Here is an 18,849-nt window from a genome sequence, read left to right as displayed (position 1 = left end):
CTTTGTCCCCCAACCCCGTACGGTGTTTAGAACCACTTTCCCTCCATCCATCCACAGCCTTCCTCCCCCACCAGACCTCGAACCCCCGGAGGGCACAGGCCAAGTCCCATTCCTCTCTGGCAAGAAAGAGATTAATCAACCAAGGTCAAAGAGGCACCCGGTTGACAGAGCCCCGGTGAAGCTCAGTTAAAGGCAGGAGAGCCAGGTGAATGGGGTGAAGGCAGTCACAATGGGGGACCCGGGCAGCCAGGATGGGAAGCCAGAGGGGCTGAACCTCCAGGGAGGGTGTTCCAGCAAGCAATCCGGATTAAGCGAGTGAGTGAAGGAATGAATGAAGGGCCCAAACAGAGGAGATAAGGTGGAAAAACCAACTTTACCTTCTGCCACGAGTGGTCTCTGACAGCACGGAGAGGTGGACACAAAGAGGGGGTCTGCAAATGCTGATCCCCACCCCGCCACCCCCACCTCCAGCTTCCCAGGCTAAGGTGAGTAGAATGTGGCCCAGCAGGCTGAGAAAGGGTAGGGGGGCCTGGATCCCTGCCCCTCTGCCTTCACAGGGGGCCGACTGGATGTGCCAGGGCCCAGGGCCAAGCTGTCCCTGCAGCTGACTCAGGCCCCACCAGCCAGCTCAGCATTCCTGCCCTCCCCGTTGAATGGGGCTATTGAAGCTCTTTGCAGGGGGAGGTTAGGCCGGTGACCACACCCCCCAACCAGAGCCTTCGCTGCACTGTGGGCTGGGCTCTCAGGGGCAGCATAGGCCCTGGGGGTCAGTCTGAGAGCACTCTGGCTGCCACCGCTGCTCTGGGGGTGTCTGGGACACAGGACGATCCCAGGTAACCCAGCTTGGCTGCATTAGAGAGGGAATCCCAGTGGGAGGGCATCGTCCTGACCCTCAGGACTGGAGGCCCTGGGATGGCAACCCTGCTTGTGATCCCCGGCTTGGGGAGAAGTCTGTCCCCCATACCCCCAGCCACAGTGTACTGGTGGGGTGCTTCAGCGGATCTGTGGGTTGCCTTGCCTCCCTCATCAACGGGAGCTGCCTTAAGGCAGAAGCGGTTTCCTCATCCAATCAGGGCCTCTCACAGGCTGGGAATCCCCCCACAGACAGGGAACAGGGGTGGTTTGAAGCCTGGCACATCAACCCCAGAGCCCACCCCCAAGCCCCATGTTCTTCTCCTCCTTAAGTGCCCAGCACCAGCCTCTGCAGGTAGCTCCCAGGGGAGCAATGGACCAGAGGCCCTAGCTGAGCCAAGGTTGCTCTAGATAACCCTCCCCAGCTCCCCTCCTGGCTTTCACCCCCAAACTGAGATCCAGCCCCCCAGTCCTGGCTGTGTGGGCCTCCACCTGTCAGGTGTGCTTTTTCAGGAATGGGGGAGGGCCGGGTGCCATGAAGCCAGTGCGGGTTGTCACACTTTGGTGGGTGCTACTGCTGGTGTCCAGGCTGGGGGCCACCAGGAAGGGAGCCCCAGAAGAGGCCTCCTTCTACTATGGAAGCTTCCCACTTGGTATGTCCATTCCTTTGTTGGTCTATCCGTCTGTTTGTCCGTTTGCCCACCTTGGCTGGCTTGCCAAAGACTTTGGTGTTTTAGTTTTCTGACAGGTAAAATGAGAAAAAGAACTCCACATAGCTGTTTGTTTGTTTGTTTGTTTGTTTGTTTTTTAAGATTTTATTTATTTATTTGACAGAGAGAAATCACAAGTAGGCAGAGAGGCAGGCAGAGAGAGAGAGGAGGAAGCAGGCTCCCTGCTGAGCAGAGAGCCCGATGCGGGACTCGATCCCAGGACCCTGAGATCATGACCTGAGCCGAAGGCAGCAGCTTAACCACTGAGCCACCCAGGTGCCCCCACATAGCTGTTTTAATAGAGAAGTTCCTAGCGGATTTTTTTAAACTTACACAGTGAATGTTAATGAGAACTAAAACTGTACGAATGAAAGCTTTAAATGTGTTAGGTCCTGCCCCGCCCTCCCCCACAGTCTCCCACTCCTGGGGAGACAGGCTTTGGGGAGGGGGCCTGCCCTGTGGCCCAGGAGGCACAGCCCAGAGTCCAGGGACTGGGTGGGGAGTAGGAGGGGGCCCAGGGCCCAGCTCGGGGTCTCTACTTGCAGGCTTCTCCTGGGGTGTGGGCAGTTCCGCCTTCCAGACGGAGGGAGCCTGGGACCAGGATGGGAAAGGGCCCAGCATCTGGGATGCCTTCACTCACAGTGGGAAGGGAAAGGTGCTTGGGGATGAGACAGCCGACGTGGCTTGTGATGGTTACTACAAGGTGCAGGTGAGTGACCGGTGTGTGTTGGGGGGCACGTATGTACCCAGCTGAAATGGATGGCGACATAGGAGGGGGTCTGGGGGACAATGTCAATTTGGCACTCTGCTAAGCAGGCCCTATCCCACTGCAGGAAAAACAGGCGGGGCCGTTGGTCCCTGGGGATTGGTGGACTGAGGGTGCAGGGAAGGATGTGCAAAAAGGAAAGGAAAGCAAGGCCCCACCTGAACGAGGGCCTTAGCCCAAGTGATGGACACCTGAGTGGCTGATACCATGACCCTAGGGTCTATAAGCCACGTGGCCTGAACCCTTGTTCTCTCCTTGTGAATCAGCCCCTGTGGAGGAAGTCCCTCCACTCAGAACCCACTTTTCCTGTCTGGGCTAACTTCTTGGGGGATTCATCCCCCAAGTTTATTAGGAACACCCCAATGGACATCTCAAAGCACCCTCCTATCCTGCATGTATTTGACCCTTGGCAGGAGAAAGCAGGGCAGGTGCCTTTACCCCTACTGAATAGATGAGGAGCTGCATTAGCCCGGGCCCACAGTGGGACCCACGAACCCCCACCCCAGAGCCCTAGGTGACTCTGCCCTGCCTCCCACCCCTGTCTGCACAGGAGGACATCGTCCTGCTCAGGGAGCTGCACGTGAGCCACTACAGATTCTCCCTGTCTTGGCCTCGGCTCCTACCTACCGGTGTCCGAGGTAAGACGGGGCAGCCCCTACCAGGCCCAAGCATGGTCCCTTCTGGCTATGTTGGCTTTGCGGGGACACCACAGAGTGCTGGGGAGGGACAGCAGCCCCAGAACATGGCTACTTTGGCAGCAGCCCTCCCAGGTTCTGCAGGCAGCCGAACACCCATGCCATCCCCCAGACCCAGAATTGGGCAGACTGGGCACCTTTAGGCCAGAGAAAGACCACAGGGCCAAGGAGCACTGCACTTGGGAAGGTCACGGCCCCTTTTATCTCGCCTTCAGCTGACAAGGTGAACAAGAGGGGAATCAAGTTCTATAATGATTTCATCAACGCCCTCCTGAAGAGCAACATTACCCCCATCGTGACCTTGCACCACTGGGATCTCCCGCAGGTGAGGCCTGGGGATGGGGAGGGGGTAGCTCAGCAGGGGGCACCTGAGTCAGGGACGGGGCTTGCCAAGGTGGGACAAAGGCTGAGGTCTGGACGCAGAGATGGGAGGGAGCCAAGAAATCTGACTCACCCACAGAGGGATGTGGTGCTGATTTCACTGATGTTTGTAAATAGGTGATAAGTGGATTTTGATTTTTTCCCAAAACATTTGGCCTAAAAACAACAAATCAAACTAAGATGAAACCCCTTTTGAGTAAGATGTGATGAAATGGCATAATTAACAAGTCTGTTTGAGCCCCATCATCTGGGCACAGTCCCCCCAGACCAATTCCTACTAAGTCTCAAGGTCACTGTCAGACATCACTATTCAAGCACTTCTTCCCTTCACTCAGCAAGGCCTCATGGGATCCCAGCCTACTGAAAGAGGGGTGGTGTCGGTGACCCTCTGTGACACAGGCTGCAGGAGGTCAGAGAGTAGAGAAGAGGCCTCAGGGAGCTGCTGGGGAGAGGATGGGGTCCGGTCAGGTGCTTTGAGGGTTTGGGATGTATGAGGTGGATGGGGTGTTCTGGATGGAGGGAGCACAACAAGGGGGCAGAGAGGGCATGGCAAGTGACTGGATTAAGAGTTTGGGGAGCAGGCAGGAGTGGGAGGGGTAGAGGTAGGAGGTGTGGCTTGGGGCCAGGCCCGGGAGGTCTTGACTGCTGAGCTGAGGTGACTGGGATCATTCTGTGGGGAGGTGAGCTGCCAGAGACCTCTCTAAGTAGGGGTTGGGGCGTAGAGCCGACTTTAGGAAGACAAACTGGAGACCACATTCCAGTTTCTTCCCTAGTTAATGGCTTTCACTCACTGGGCCCTTTAGCATGCCCTCAAACCCAGCAGGGAGAGCTCAGTAGGCATTTTCAATGGAATGCTGAATTTGGGGAAAATCCCATCTTCACAAAGCAGATGGCTTTGGTCGGAAAAGAGTCCTTCTAGGGTCTCCCATCTGCATGGCCCTCAAAATCCTAATCACAGCTTCCATGTCCCACACCATGTCTTACTACTTCTGCATGAGTAGTTGAGGTTCTTCTCCCAATAGCAGACCTCTCTGCCTTGGCCCATTTCTTAAATATTCAATCTATCACATTCCTAAGCATGAGAGTCTCAAACTTTCTCTGTTCCCTCCCTCTTGATTGTATATGTCACATAGCCTGACCCCACTGATGTTGCTTCATGGGGCTTCACTGGTCACCATCCTCAGGTGGTAACGCCCAAGAATCTGCATTTGGCTCTCCGCTGCCCTCTACAGCCTCTGTGGTGGCCATCGCCCTGTTTCTCCCACACACCGGGCCTATAAACTCCAGAAGTCTTTTCTCCAGACACAGCCCTGGGGTAGCCACCTCCCTCTGCACTCTCTGTCTGCAGCTGCTCCAGGTCAAGTGCGGCGGCTGGCAGAACGTGAGCATGATCAGCTACTTCCGCGATTACGCCGATCTGTGCTTTGAGGCCTTTGGGGACCGGGTGAAGCACTGGGTCACTTTCAGTGACCCTCGGGTAAGCAGGGCCCTTCTCCAGGTGGGAAACCCCCCTTCCTGGACCAGAGCGCTCCTCCCCGCTTCTCACGGGTGCTGTGGTCCCCACTTGCTGTTGCTGCAGACGATGGCAGAGAAAGGCTATGAGACGGGCCACCATGCTCCAGGCCTGCAACTCCACGGCACGGGCCTGTACACAGCAGCACACCACATCATTAAGGTAAGTGGGGGTTCCTTCTGGGAGTGAAGCCTGGGTTTGGGGTGGAGGGACAGACCCCAGCATCAGTTCAGCCTGCCCCAGGGCTCTGAGCCTGAGTTCAGTCCTCTGTGGTTCTGGCATATTCCATCGCACCTTGGCATGGTTCCCTTGCATTCCATTAGGCTCTATGGAGGCAGTGCCCGGTCACCCAATGCTGGACCCCTCCACCGAGACAGTACAGTGGCAGCTCTCTAGAGCTGATAGTCCAGTCAAGTGGGTGGAGCGCATGCGTGGGAAAACTTGTCACCTACAGCTCTAAGCAGTCTTGTGAGGAATGGGGACAGGAGGAAGGGGCGGGATGACAGTGAACTAGGGGCTGAAACCTCCAGTGAATGAGCAGCAGTAACTGGGGTTGTGAAGGACAGCAGTAAGAAGGGGTTAGGAGTGCTTGTCCTACAGGGTGGACTTCAAAGGCCCTGGGGTTGTGGAAGGAGAAAGAGTTTGCAAGCAGTAGTAATAAAGAACAAGATGGACACTACCCACGACCGTGAGGTATGTGGGGGAAAACGGCCCCTTCTTGGAAGAGCTGCAGTGGAGATGGTCTTTGGGGCAGCCGAGCTCAGTAAGGGCTCGGAAGGGAAGGAGACAGAAGACGCTTCAGGGTGACTCGTGAGTTACAAGGCCGCTGGGAAGGCTTGAGCAGGTGGAGGGGACTGGGTCACAGTGTAGGACACAGATGAGGATTCGGGTACCTGCGGAGCAGGGATGTGAGGCACGAAGCATGGCCCCAGTGGACATTCAGCAGAAGGGCAACAATCTGATCAAGCAGGAACAGGGGCCCCTGAGTGACATACTAGACTCTAAAATTCCTGTCAAGGAGAGAACCTCCTCATTCTTTCTCCATTTGGCTTAAGAGTTCCTAAACTGTGAATATTGTTTCTAAGATTTATTCATTTATTTGAGGAGGTGGGGAGAGAGAGCAGGGGGATGGGCAGAGAGAGAGAATCTCAAGCAGACTCCCCACTGAGCGGGGAGCCCAATGCAGGGCTCCATCACAAGACCCTAAGATCATAACCTTAGCCGAAATCAAGAGTCGGATGCCCAAGTGACTGAGCCACCAGGTGCCCCCTAAACTGTGACTATTTAAAGGGTAGAGCTCTGAAGGCCTCAGTGGGTCACTGATGGAAAGTATGGAGAGAAGGCAGGTCAGCACATTTTGAATTCCATTCTCAAGACTGTTTCAGATGTTTGGTATTTTCCAAACTTCCTGAGCACCTATGGTAAAAGTACTGCCTAGTTACTGCAGAAGACAAGCAGGAACAAAGCAAGAAACTTTAGCAAAATTCTGTGGAATAAGAAATCACACCAAGGAGCGCCTGGGTGGCTCAGTGGGTTAAAGCCTCTCCCTTCAGCTCAGGTCATGGTCCCAGGGTCCTGGGATCGAGCCCCGCATCGGGCTCTCTGCTCAGCAGGGAGCCTGCTTGCCCCTCTCTCTCTGCCTGCCTCTCTGCCTACTTGTGATCTCTGTCTGTCAAATAAATACGTCTTAAAAAAAATAAAATAAAATGCTGCCTGCTACCTTGTCTGAGGAAAGCAACTGCATTCTTAAAAAAAAAAAAAGAAAAAGAAAAAAAAAGAAATCACACCAAGAGGTAGTTTTGTTTATGCCAGAATTAGACCAAGTTTCTCTACAGAACAGAAAACAGAACTACAAAACAGAAAACAGGTGCCTCTGGAGGTCAGAGGAAGGGAGACAGGGGATCGGTATCATCAAGGCCGGACTCAGGAAAAAGATGGGACTCCATTAACTTGATCTCTCGTCAGAGGGACAGAGGGACAGAGGGAGAGAAAGCCAGGAGAGAAATGTGCCAGCCAGGCACCTTTGATGCACCCCTCCATTTTCAGGCCCACGCCCAAGCCTGGCATTCCTACAACAGCACGTGGCGTGGCAAGCAGCAAGGTGAGCCCCACTGCCCAACCTCTAGGACACAGCCCCAGGGTGGGGGCAGCGCCATTTGCACCTGCCACTCCCTGTCCTTTCTTTTAAGGTCTGGTGGGGATCTCACTAAATTGTGATTGGGGGGAACCCATGGACATCAGTAGCCCCAAGGACATAGAAGCTGCCGAGAGATACCTACAGTTCTGTCTGGGCTGGTTTGCCAACCCCATCTATGCTGGAGACTACCCTCAAGTCATGAAGGACCGGATCGGTGAGTCAAGTCGCCTTTTTAAGCTCCAGGCACCAGAACAACAGTGATGAGCACAAGTGAGGTGATGGAGAGGCGGGGGGATGGAAGAACACACGGGGTCTGGGCAAGGCACTCAAAGGGAGAGCCCAGTCCCGTAGGAACTGAGAATGGCAAACTTGAACTGGGGAGAGCGGAGGAACGACCCCCAGACAAACCCCCAAATGCAGAGATTGAAAATTTCAGACCCCATTCTCTGGACTTTTCTCTTCTGTTCTGCTCTCCTGTCTCTTTCTCACCACTCCCCTCCCTTACACTTGGAAGTAGGAGAGAGAACTCAAAGACACAGTCTTGGGCAATGCCAGTTCTAGTGTTGGTTCTGTCACTTGAGAAATGCTTTCTGAGCTCTGGTTTCCACATTGTCAGAGAAGAGAATAAAGATGCATAGAGCTTACAGGGCTCTATGCGTTTGGGTGCCTTTAAGTGCCATGTAACAGAAAATGCTAACTAAAATGGCCTGAAAAGTAGGGAATTTATCATCTCAGGTACCAAGTCCAGAAAAGGGTGATTCAGAGCCAGTTAATCCAGCTTTCAGGGATGTCTTTGAAAAACAAAACTCATTTCATCTTTCACTCTGGCACCTTTAGCCAGCCCATCAAACAACTCCCCATTGCTACAAGATGGCTGCAGCAGCTCCAGCATCATATCTTGATACATCAACACCCAGAGGCAGAAAAATGGAAATAGCTTGGTCATACCCATTTTTAAGAACAAGGAAAATCACCGCAGAAAACAGTCTCCACCCTCAACTGACTTCCCTTCAAGGGAAGTCCTCCAGGGATGGAACTGTCACATGCCCCAGAATGTCCTAGACTACTAGGACTAGAGCCTCAGAGGCTGGGGGAGCCAGGACTCTCTAAAGAGGATGAAGAAGAGGGAGAGAAAGCCATGTGACTGTTGATCGGGTGGGCAACCAGCAGTGTCTGGCCATAGGAATCAGAGTATTAGCTCTGTTTACTTAGAGGTAGCAGTCAGCTTCCCCCTATAAAGAGAGACAAAGGTGGCACTCACACAGCAAGGCTATTTTGGATGTTTGACTAAGAACTGTCAACATTCCAAAAAATTCCCTTTCTAAAGAACCCTTTATCAGACTTACCTAGAATAGAAGCAGCAGGTTCTAATTCCAACTCTGCTCTAACCAGTGAGCAACTCTGGGCAAGGGGTTTGACTGCATTGGGTATCATTCTTGTCATGTGAAAATGAACAATCAGACAAATAATCTCTAAAAACCTCTCAGCAATAACCAGTTCTGGGACACCTCTATACACATAAGCTTCAAAGTCCTGAGAATGACATCAAGATGCCCAGGGAAAAGCCCTGAGGATGGGACACAGCCCATCATTCCCCCAGCATTCACTCCCGGGCTCTCTGGAGGCCATGGCAGGAGCCACAACAGGATGGCTCTAAAGAAGTCAAATTGATTATTTGTCACACAAGAGTTCCTAGGCTTCAGGCCAATTGATTCCAGACCCTGCCAATGCCATCTTTGTGGTAATTCAAATGGAAACGGGGCTGAATTTTTCCCAGTACAACGGGGAAAGAAGGATTCTTGGAGCAGGTAATATTTTCTTCTGCTGGAAGTCTTGTATACCAGTTACTTGCAGGCATCTCATAAGCACAATATATGAACAAACATGATTCTAGACCCGTGTTGTCCAACAGAACTTCCAGCGATGGTGGAAATGTTATCTGTGCCGTCCAGTAGGTTAGCCTTCAGTCACTTGCGTCTATTTAAATGCCAAAGAACTAAAAAAATCAATCCTTCAGTGTGACTGAGGATGTGTCAGCTACTGGCCACATGTAGCCAGTGATTACTGTATTAGTTCAGGGCCAACGCCTTGTGGATTTCAAGTAAAGTAATAACACGCTGGGATCTTAAAGGTATCTAATAACACAAGCTCTTCACTCAGTTAATCTAAACCAATAGCCTCTTTGGAAATATGTTTATGGTTATATTTTAGAACAACTCCTACAAATGTTTCCTTTTTTTTACTCATTTAAAAGCCCCCCTTTTTCTTTTTGCAGAGATCATAGGAAGGTTTTAGGCATGTTTCAAATTTTTTTAATTACAAGAGATAACAAGGTGAAAAGTCAAGTTTCCCTCCCTCCCTCTTCCCACTGCTCCCATCCTCCCCAGCAGGAAGCACACTTACCAAGAAGGATTGTGCACATGTGAGCAAAAACACTGCCGCTCCGTGTGTGTACTTGCATCTTTCACTGAAAACATGGATCTTGGCTTCTTTCCAAGTTGTTATATAAAGGGCTGCGTCAGTCATTTCTCTTGACTGCGGTGTTGTACGGAAGAATATCTGACTATTTATTTAACCAGTCTCTCCTCATAGACGTTTGGGTTGTTTCCAATTTTTTGCTACTTAATCTACAGTGAAGGTCCTGGTACACACATCCTTTTACACATGCAAGTAAAACATAGGATAAACAGATCTAGGAAATAATACAGGAATCCAACCCCATTTTTTTCCATATAGCTCCAAAGTTGTGGGCAAACCATTTACTGAGTCCTCTATGGAAATACAACTTTCAAGCAACATAAGATTTTAACACCGTGAATAGTATTCAAATGTCAAAATTCCAGATAAAAAGGCTAAGGTTATGTTTTTCATACAAACCAATCCCAAAGCCCGAGATCTGAGTAACAACAGTTCTTACGTCAACATGCCAGTATCGTCATGGTACGGAACAGCAAAAGGATTGTGAGAAAGCCAAACTCTATTAAACTCCATTTTTCTCTCTCAATAGGGAAAAAAAGTGCAGAGCAAGGCCTGGATATGTCAAGGTTACCAGTGTTCTCACTCCAGGAAAAGAGCTACATTAAAGGCACATCTGATTTCTTGGGATTAGGCCATTATACTACCCGGTACATCACAGAAAGGAACTACCCCTCCCGCCAGGGGCCCAGCTACCAGAACGATCGTGACTTAGTAGAACTGGTTGACCCCAACTGGCCTGATCTGGGGTCAAAGTGGCTGTATTCTGTGCCATGGGGATTTCGGAGGCTCCTCCACTTCGCTCAGGTGATGATCACGTGAAGCTATTTAATGAACTTTTTTTCCTTTAAAGATTTTATCTGAGAAAGAATGAGAGAGTGTGTGATTGTGTGTGTGTGTGTGCGTGTGCGCATGCAAGCATGCACTAGGGGAGGGGAGGGAGAGGGATAAGCAGACTTCCTACAGAGCTGACATGGGGTTCTATCTCACGATCCAAAGACCCGAAAACCTTGACCCCAGCTGAAATCAAGAGTTGGACCCCTAACTGACTGAGCCACCCAGGTGCCTCTAATGAACATTTCTGACCTCAATTCATGACCTTATAGCTTAGGCTCAGATGCCTACGTTTTTTAAGTTGTTGTTGTTTTTAAGATTTTATTTATTTATTTGACACAGAGAGATCACAAATAGGCAGAGAGGCAGGCAGAGAGAGAGGGGGAAGCAGGCTCCCCGCAGAGCAGAAAGCCCGATATGGGGCTCGATCCCAGGACCCTGGGATCACGACCTGAGCCGAAGGGAGAGGCTTTAACCCACTGCGTCACCCAGGCGCCCCCTTTTTAAAGTTTTTAATTCCAGTTAGGTGTGTACCTTTTAAAGTCAAACTCAGTCACCTCCACTTCCGAGGCTCCTAGATACAGAGTTTAGGGACTAATGCTGGCTATGAGTAACCACCTCAATGGGTAGAACCATAGCTCCAAATTCTCATCTCACAGTTATTCGGCTGCCCTTCTCACTTGAAATGAACTATGTGGGAAAAAATAAGCCCTGAAGTATATTTTCTCTATAATGATGCTGATTCAATGAGAAATGTAGTCTTTCGTACTTGCTCCTGTCTACATTCACCTCCAAATAAATGCGTGAACTGGAAATTACTGAACGCTAAATACACTCAATTCGAATATGGCGGCTTAAATAATCCACTCCCCTATGTGCCCCAGACTCGGAAACCCACCTGTAGGGTAGAATTTTTAAGATATTCCTATGACTCACTTCCAGACTCAATACGGCAATCCTCCCATCTACGTGACAGAAAACGGTGCGTCTCAAAAGTTACACTGTACGCAATTATGTGATGAGTGGAGAATTCAGTACCTTAAGGGCTACATAAATGAAATGCTAAAAGGTGAGCTGCAAACCAAGACTGTCTTCACATATTTTCTACTTAACTTGGACAGAATTTGGTAATAGCCATGACTGACTGAAGCTTATTTCTGAATCTCATAAATACATTAAAAATTATCTTTACAATGTTATTTTTCCAAGTAAGTGAAATGTATTAAAAAATGGAACAAAATGTCTTTCAGCTATAAAAGATGGTGTTAATATAAAAGGGTATACTTCCTGGTCTCTGTTGGATAAGTTTGAATGGGAGAAAGGATACTCAGATAGATATGGATTCTACTATGTCGAATTTAACAACAGAAATAAGCCACGCTACCCAAAGGCGTCAGTTCAATATTACAAGAAGATTATCACTGCCAATGGGTTTCCCAACCCAAGAGAGGTAGGACTAATTATTGATGTTACGTTTTCTAGATTTTTAAAAAAAATCTCTGCCCTATTAGAGGGGGCTAGAACTCACGACCCCAAGATCAAGAGTCAGGCCCTTTTCTGTCTGAGCCAGTCCAGTGCCCCTCACTGGTTCTAGATTTTTGAAGAGCTAAGCAGCTTGGGGTGTGCAGCGTAGCAAACCTCTCGGCTCCATGGAGGAGGACAGGGATTTGTGGGAACACGTCCCTTACGACTTTTCCCCTAACTTGTGCCACCTCTTTGCTCATTTGCTTAGAATGTGGTAAGCATTCCTTAAATTTCAGTGCTCACTTCAAATTCAATCCCTAACTTGCAGAGCATGAAGGACACACTGGAGTTATGTATAAGTCCTATTTGTTTTAGGTTATGAGGGTCAGGTTAACTAGACACTTCTAGTTAAATGTTATTTTAAATGTTATATCTTAATGCAAACAAATACTGCCTACTTACTCTTCAACATCCATGGAAAGAGAAGAGGTAAATTAAATGTATAATGACCATAACTTTCACTTCTTTTCCCACTAGTTCCAAAATGATATTAAAAATAATCAAACTTAGAATTAATAATCCTTTACAACATACCAAACATTTTCAGTCACCTATAAATTTTTCCATCCGTTCTCTATGTTGCTATTGATGGTAGGGAATAAAAAGCCTAATTTAGAATGTCTCAATAAAGACAATTTCTTTTTTTTTTTTTAAGATTTTATTTATTTATTTGACACTCAGAGATCACAACTAGACAGAGAGGCAGGCAAAGAGAGAGGAGGAAGCAGGCTCCCCGCTGAGCAGAGAGCACAATGCGGGACTTGATCCCAGGACCCTGGGATCATGACCTGAGCCGAAGGCAGAGGCTTTAACCCACTGAGCCACTCAGGCGCCCCAATAAAGACAATTTCTAAAAACAAATCTCACTTGTTTACCAACACCCTTTGAGGATGAGCCCAGGGGCACCATAAATGAACAGTGACTCATAGGCTTTCAGCAGTTTGGCACTTCTAGAAAAGGGCTATATTCTAATCTCTTCAAGAATAAAGACCAAAAAAAAAAAAAAAAGAATAAAGACCAGTTTGGTTGTTTCTTTTGACTCCCTCACAATGATGCACATAGGCATTTAATAAATATTAACCAATTTAAACTCCAGGCAGATTTAAATTCTTTTAATAAAATTCTTTATTTCAAAATTCTTGAAATTCTTGAATTCAAAATACAAAATTCTTTTAAATAAATTCTTTATTTCAAAAATGATTTGGAACAGCAAAAATTAGTCTAAGATGACATTACTTATCTAGTGGGTTTTTATTAGGTGGAAAGCTGGTACCTCAAAGCCTTGGAAACTTGTTCTATCAACAACCAGATGCTTGCTGCAGGTGAGTATATTTTAATTTCTCCCTCTGATAATTAAGGAACATAATTATACCTATAAAGATATTACCAAAACCTCGAAATGTGGATCTATCCAAAGTTGATCATTCCAAAACATACAATTAAAAATGAATTTATTCCCTAACTTTGAAACAATGTCAGATTTCTGTTTTATAAGCATTTCAAACAACATTTAAAAAATCTACCACAAAAGAGAACTACTTTATCCACCCTCGTTTTATTTCTGAATCATACAGTCAGTTTATAAACCCATTTTTGTTATAGTGGGCTTTGTGGAAGGAGGGAAAAATGCAACCATATTTGAATAAAGAAAAGGCAAAGAACACTCCAGATATGATATTCTCTCATCCAGAAAGTAATTACTGAGCACTCACTATTAGCTAGGGGGTGTTTTAAGCTCAGCAATAAACTAAACAAAGTTCCTGACCTCACAGAAGCAAGGTTTCTTGTGCAACAGGATCAACAAGGCTCAGAGATGTAGAGGAACAAAGATGCTTCTACACACCAACGAATGCCAGCACACAGCATTTATTTCTTTGAATTCTGTCTTTCCCTAAGAGCAATCAGAGAAATGTACTTCCTGTTTTAACAAACAGGAACACGTTTGTTAATGTGGTATGTTAATCTTTAATGTGGTATCAGAGGTGGAAAATGCTAGATGAAACAAATCCTACCAATTCAGCTATTTTTTTTTTCTTTTTCCAGTTGAGCTATTTTTTTTATAGGCCAATTTTACAGGCCACTACCATGCCCTGCTCCCATCTAAATAACCAGGTAATAGCAAGGATGCATATTCCTTTAAACCAAAATAAACTTATATTTTATTACCTACACACATGATGTGGAATCTACTGCTGAGTCTATGAATTCTGTGGGACCAGGGCCTCATGCCTTATTTATTATGGTAGCCAGGGTGCCAGGCACAAAACCTGAAAGTAGAAACTACATAAATGTCCACTACTATAATCATGTACGTGAACATTGCCCATTGTTCAACTCTTCGAGATTATTACTTAACTACATAAGAGTTGCCACACAAACTTTCAATATGGAAACTCCTACACCTCTTAAGTTACACAGTGACATCTTTGAAGGGTTAGAGATGCTTCCCAAGGATTTTCTTTCAAAAACCCTCCACAGTGAAAATCACAGAAACCAGGGAACATGCTTTTTAATATCTTCACATGAATTTATGGTAAGTATAACATACCGTTAGGCTTTATTCCAATACCTCTGGAAGAACCAAATGTAGGCATTCTTTAGCCCACACTTTGTGAAATATTTTATAAAGCCCTCACATATTTTTAAGAACATTTAATTCACCATGTTCTCTTTTGGAGCAAGTGAGGATAATTAGAAAGCTTGATGATGCCATTTTCCAAATTTTTGCAAGTATGGTTGAATCTTTCAGGATGAGGCTATATTCGCTGAAATGATGACCTGCTCATTTGTTGTGTTCTCCCTCCTGTTTCAGAGCCTCTACTAAGTCACATGCAGATGGTGACAGAGATCGTGGTACCTACAGTTTGCACCCTGTGCATACTAATATCTGCTGTTCTCCTGCTGCTCCTGCTTCGGGGCCAGAGCTGAGAGAGGGTTGCCCATTCTGCAGATTCATCTTTCATCAGGAATCTTCAGGATCTTCCTCCTTTCTCTGCTTTGAAGGTTTATATATGATTCTGTTTTCAGGCTTTGTGATAAAAAAAATTTTTTTGGTCTTGTGCTGGGATTTAAAAATTAGAAAATAAAAAGAAGCAAAAATGAAATAAAGACCATCTGTCAAAGTCAATGTTAGTATTTTGCTGTTATGCATCTATTTTCACTTTGCAAAAAAGGAATCCTAGCGCACAAACTGTTTTTGATACTTGGTATTTTTTTCCTTCTAAAACTCTATTCAGAGGCGCCTGGGTGGCTTGGTCAGTTAGGCATCCAACCCTTGATTTTGACTCAGGTCATGATCTCAGGGTCCTGGGGATCAAGCCCTGCTACAGGCTCCTTAATCAGCACAATGTCTACTTATTTCCCTCTTCCTCTGCCCCTCGCCCTGCTCATGCTCTCTCTCAAATGAATAAATCTTTAAAAAAAATAAATAAAAATAAAAATCTCTCCAGAAACATTACTTTAATGTGAAAATAACTGTCAACCTAGCACTGTCCTACACACAATGGACACAGTCATTCATCTACAGATAACAATCCCTTCAGGTTCTAAATTCTATCGAGCAACTAGGAAAATGCATTAGGTGGGTACCAAGTAAGTGAACACGTATACTTTCCTGAGATAAATTTTCTTACGCTAAACTCAATTAACCTCAGTGAAATATCTCAAAGAAATATATTTAATCTCTTTTCTGTAATTATATATTCAGGGTTTTTAAATAAATGTCCATTTTATTCTTTAATTATGCTAAAATGCAGAAGTTAAATAACATCTATTTATTTGGGGTTCAAACATGGCTTAAGAAAGAATGATATTAAGCATTTTATTCATTACCTGATTCTACTGTTTCTAAAACACAAAAACAGTAAGACAGTAGAAAATGCTATCGCATTCATTCTCTTGGTTAATACTGTCTCAAACATTTTAAAAAATGGTATTTACATCTGGGGCTTTAGTGCTACAATCGGGCTGGGGTAAAACTGTTTTGTTCTTTTTAAAATTTTATTTAAGTTCTACTTAATTAACACACAGTGCAATATTGGTTTCAGGGGTAAAATCTGGTGACTCATCACTTACATATAACACCCTGTGCTCAACAAAACAAGTGTCCTCCTTAATGCCCATCACCCATCTAGCCCACCCCCGACGCAACTCCCTCCATCAATCTCAGTTTGTTCTCTAATGTTAAGAGTCTCTCCTGGTTTGCTTCCCTCTCTCTATTTTCCCCCACCCCATATGCTCATCCGTTTTTGTTCTTAAATTCCACGTAGGAGTAAAATCATATGGCACTTGTCTTTCTCTGACTGATGGATTTCACTTAGCATAACATAATCTAGCTCCATCCACGTCATTGCAAATGCCAAGAATTCATTGTTTTTGATAGCTGAGTAATGATCTATTATATATAGATATCATATCTTCTTTAACCATCCATCAGTCGATGGACACTTGAGCTCTTTCCATGCTTTGGCTATAGTCGATAATGCTGCCATAAAATAGGGGAGTGCTGGGTAAAATTATTTTTAACAGAACTTGGCTTTCAATGTCAAACTGACAGGCTCGTTCAGGGTTTTTCTCTCCTATCATTTTTGAAATCAAACTCTCTACCACATATACAGATTTAAAATGCAAAGATATTACCACTCAAAAAATTGTTTTTATTTCTCTGGTTTTAGGATTAACCTGACCTATTCAGTTGACTACAGAAAGCAGAAAGGAAATTACAGACTTGAGTTGCTCAATAGCATCTGGTAAGCCTCTTGCAGGATTACTGAAAAATAATCCATATTCCAAATGGACTAAATCAACATTTCTGTTATAAAAAAAACTGAAACATAAGCTACTTATACATTACAAAGTATTTGGGGGGAACACAAAGCGGACATAGTACCTTACAGAGGACTCCTTCAGCAGACTTCATTTGAAATGCACCTGGCTGCAGGTAACCAGGTTAGTAAAGGACATCCTTTCTTCCAGGCTACTGTTCAATGTCAATTCAGAAACATCTGTAACCAGACAGAAATCAGAACTGCTTCAGCCTGCTGGCCTTTCTACTTTCTACTGCTCAATGTTATAATAATCAAGAAGTAATCTGAATGACATGTGTCTTCTACTTTGAATTTATGAGACAAAAACCAGCAGGGATGATTCAAACCCTTTGAGATGCACTGAAAACGTGATTGAAGGAAATACAAGGCAGATATTTTTTTAATCCTGTATTTTGATTTGGGAACGTACTGCTTCATCTTTCTGCCTCATCCACTGTGGTTAAACTCTTTTTCCAATCTTAACACATATTTCAGAAAACAATTTCTACTTGGGATTTCTGGTCTTAAGGCCAGACACATACGCATTTTTTCATCTGAAGACGGTAGTATTTAAAAAAATAAGTGGTACAATTAAGATTTAGATGAGATTATGGCCCCATTCTTGTGGGCCAACATTTTGGTTTCCACATTTCTCACTATTCTCAATAATCATTTGCGGAGAGGCCCGGGCAAGCAGCACTCTCCCAGATACTGTTCTCCTCTGTTCGCTCCAAATCATTACTCTCTTCCCCATGACATCACTTCTCAAGTCTTCCTGTTTTTGATCTCAATCTTTTACTAAACAGTATCACATTAGATATCTTGAAAAGCTAGTAGTTGACCTAAGTCTTCAGTCCAATGCGGCAGAAAGTCTAACCTCTGAAATGCGTATGATGTTTGGCAAAAATAAATCATGGCTGGGCTTTAATATTTAAAACTGGGTCTTTGCATAGCCCATGATGCTTACAAATGAGGGCCTCCTTCACCAGTGGGTCTTGCTTTGGGCTGGAGGTGACTGAATAAATTTCTAGATAAACACCAAGAACATAATATAAAGTTATAGCCAAAATGGAGTAATGAGTGCTTTTCCAAGCACAGAAATATATGATTTCATAAGAATTCTTAATTTTTTTTTAATTCCTTGTTTTCATAGGCAGAGTCATTGGAATAATGAATCAATGAATTATTTTAACTCTAACCAAGGTAATTTTCACTCTTTTTTGAAGTAATCTGCATCAAAGACTCTAGAAGATATGTTCAATCTATTTCACTTATTCAGCATCATTGAAAAAAGGTGTTTAATCTTGTATGAATTTCCTCATAAACAGGTTTGATTTTTATGTGATATTAAAACAGCATTTTCCAAAAATATTTCACATATGTTCATAGCTTTAAAACTTTATTTTTTATCATAAAAAAGAGGTCTTTTTCAAAAACAAACCAACCTGGAACAACATATGTAGAGAAACAAAATGCTAAAATTGGTGGTTCTCAAACTAGTTGCCCAAAAAAATCCCCTGGACAACGTTAAAAATCACTGATGTTCACGTACTAGCTCCAGAGATTCTTTTTTTTTTTTTTTAGATTTTTATTTATTTATTTGTCAGAGAGCGAGCACAGGCAGACAGAGTGGCAGGCAGAGTCAGAGGGAGAAGCAGCTCCCTGCGGAGCAAGGAGCCCAATGTGGGACTCGATCCCAGGACCCAGGGATCATGACCTGAGCCGAAGGCAGAGGCTTTAACCCACTGAGCCACCCAGATGCCCCTACAAAATGTATTTTAAATTTTGGTGGATATCGCTCTCCACAGGAGCGGTGCAACCTTACACTTCAACTGGCAATGTGTGAGGCCGCCACCTGGCTCACATCCTGACCGTACTGTGACACCAAACTCTTTGATCTTTGCTAATCTGACAGGTAAAAGATGGTGTCCTTGGAATGTAAATGTGCATTTCTCTTACTATAGGTGGGGCTGAGCACCTTTTATCTTGAAGATGACATTTGAATATCCTCTTTGCTAAACTGTTCAAGTTACCTGACCATTTTTCTGAGTTATTAATATATTTTTCTTACTGATTTAGAAGTTCTTTATATACTAGGCAATTTTGTCCCTTTTCTGAACATGAGCTGCAAGTTGATTTTCCTAGTTTATCGCTTGT

The 18,849-nt window shown here is 45.4% G+C and overlaps 2 protein-coding genes across 5 annotated transcripts in view; one reads left to right on the top strand and one right to left on the bottom strand.

Moving 5' to 3' along the window:
- The first annotated feature begins 780 nt into the window (after nucleotides 1-780).
- On the top strand, nucleotides 781-14,815 carry LCTL (lactase like). The gene is made up of 14 exons (XM_032341742.1): nucleotides 781-833; nucleotides 2,108-2,271; nucleotides 2,879-2,966; nucleotides 3,239-3,348; nucleotides 4,753-4,881; nucleotides 4,984-5,079; nucleotides 5,518-5,610; nucleotides 6,964-7,018; nucleotides 7,107-7,268; nucleotides 10,062-10,336; nucleotides 11,306-11,432; nucleotides 11,614-11,813; nucleotides 13,146-13,209; nucleotides 14,700-14,815. Exons 5-14 carry the CDS (start codon nucleotides 4,792-4,794, stop codon nucleotides 14,813-14,815), a joined length of 1,278 nt encoding a protein of 425 aa, XP_032197633.1. The 5' UTR covers nucleotides 781-833; nucleotides 2,108-2,271; nucleotides 2,879-2,966; nucleotides 3,239-3,348; nucleotides 4,753-4,791.
- The window catches only part of ZWILCH (zwilch kinetochore protein), a 37,335-nt gene continuing 31,909 nt past the window's right edge, over nucleotides 13,424-18,849 (bottom strand). For all 4 annotated transcript variants that reach the window (XM_032342970.1, XM_032342968.1, XM_032342969.1 and 1 more), the window contains 2 exons: nucleotides 16,776-16,890; nucleotides 13,424-14,948 (listed from right to left, as the gene is read on the bottom strand). In XM_032342970.1, the coding sequence (XP_032198861.1) occupies nucleotides 16,802-16,890 (89 nt within the window). In that variant the 3' untranslated portion in view covers nucleotides 13,424-14,948; nucleotides 16,776-16,801. The remainder of the gene's footprint in view (nucleotides 14,949-16,775; nucleotides 16,891-18,849) is intronic.

Source organism: Mustela erminea, chromosome 5 (genome assembly GCF_009829155.1).
Source record: "Mustela erminea isolate mMusErm1 chromosome 5, mMusErm1.Pri, whole genome shotgun sequence".
NCBI lineage: Eukaryota > Metazoa > Chordata > Mammalia > Carnivora > Mustelidae > Mustela > Mustela erminea.
Note: the sequence above shows the minus strand (reverse complement) of the source record. Positions and strands in the feature narration are given on the sequence as shown.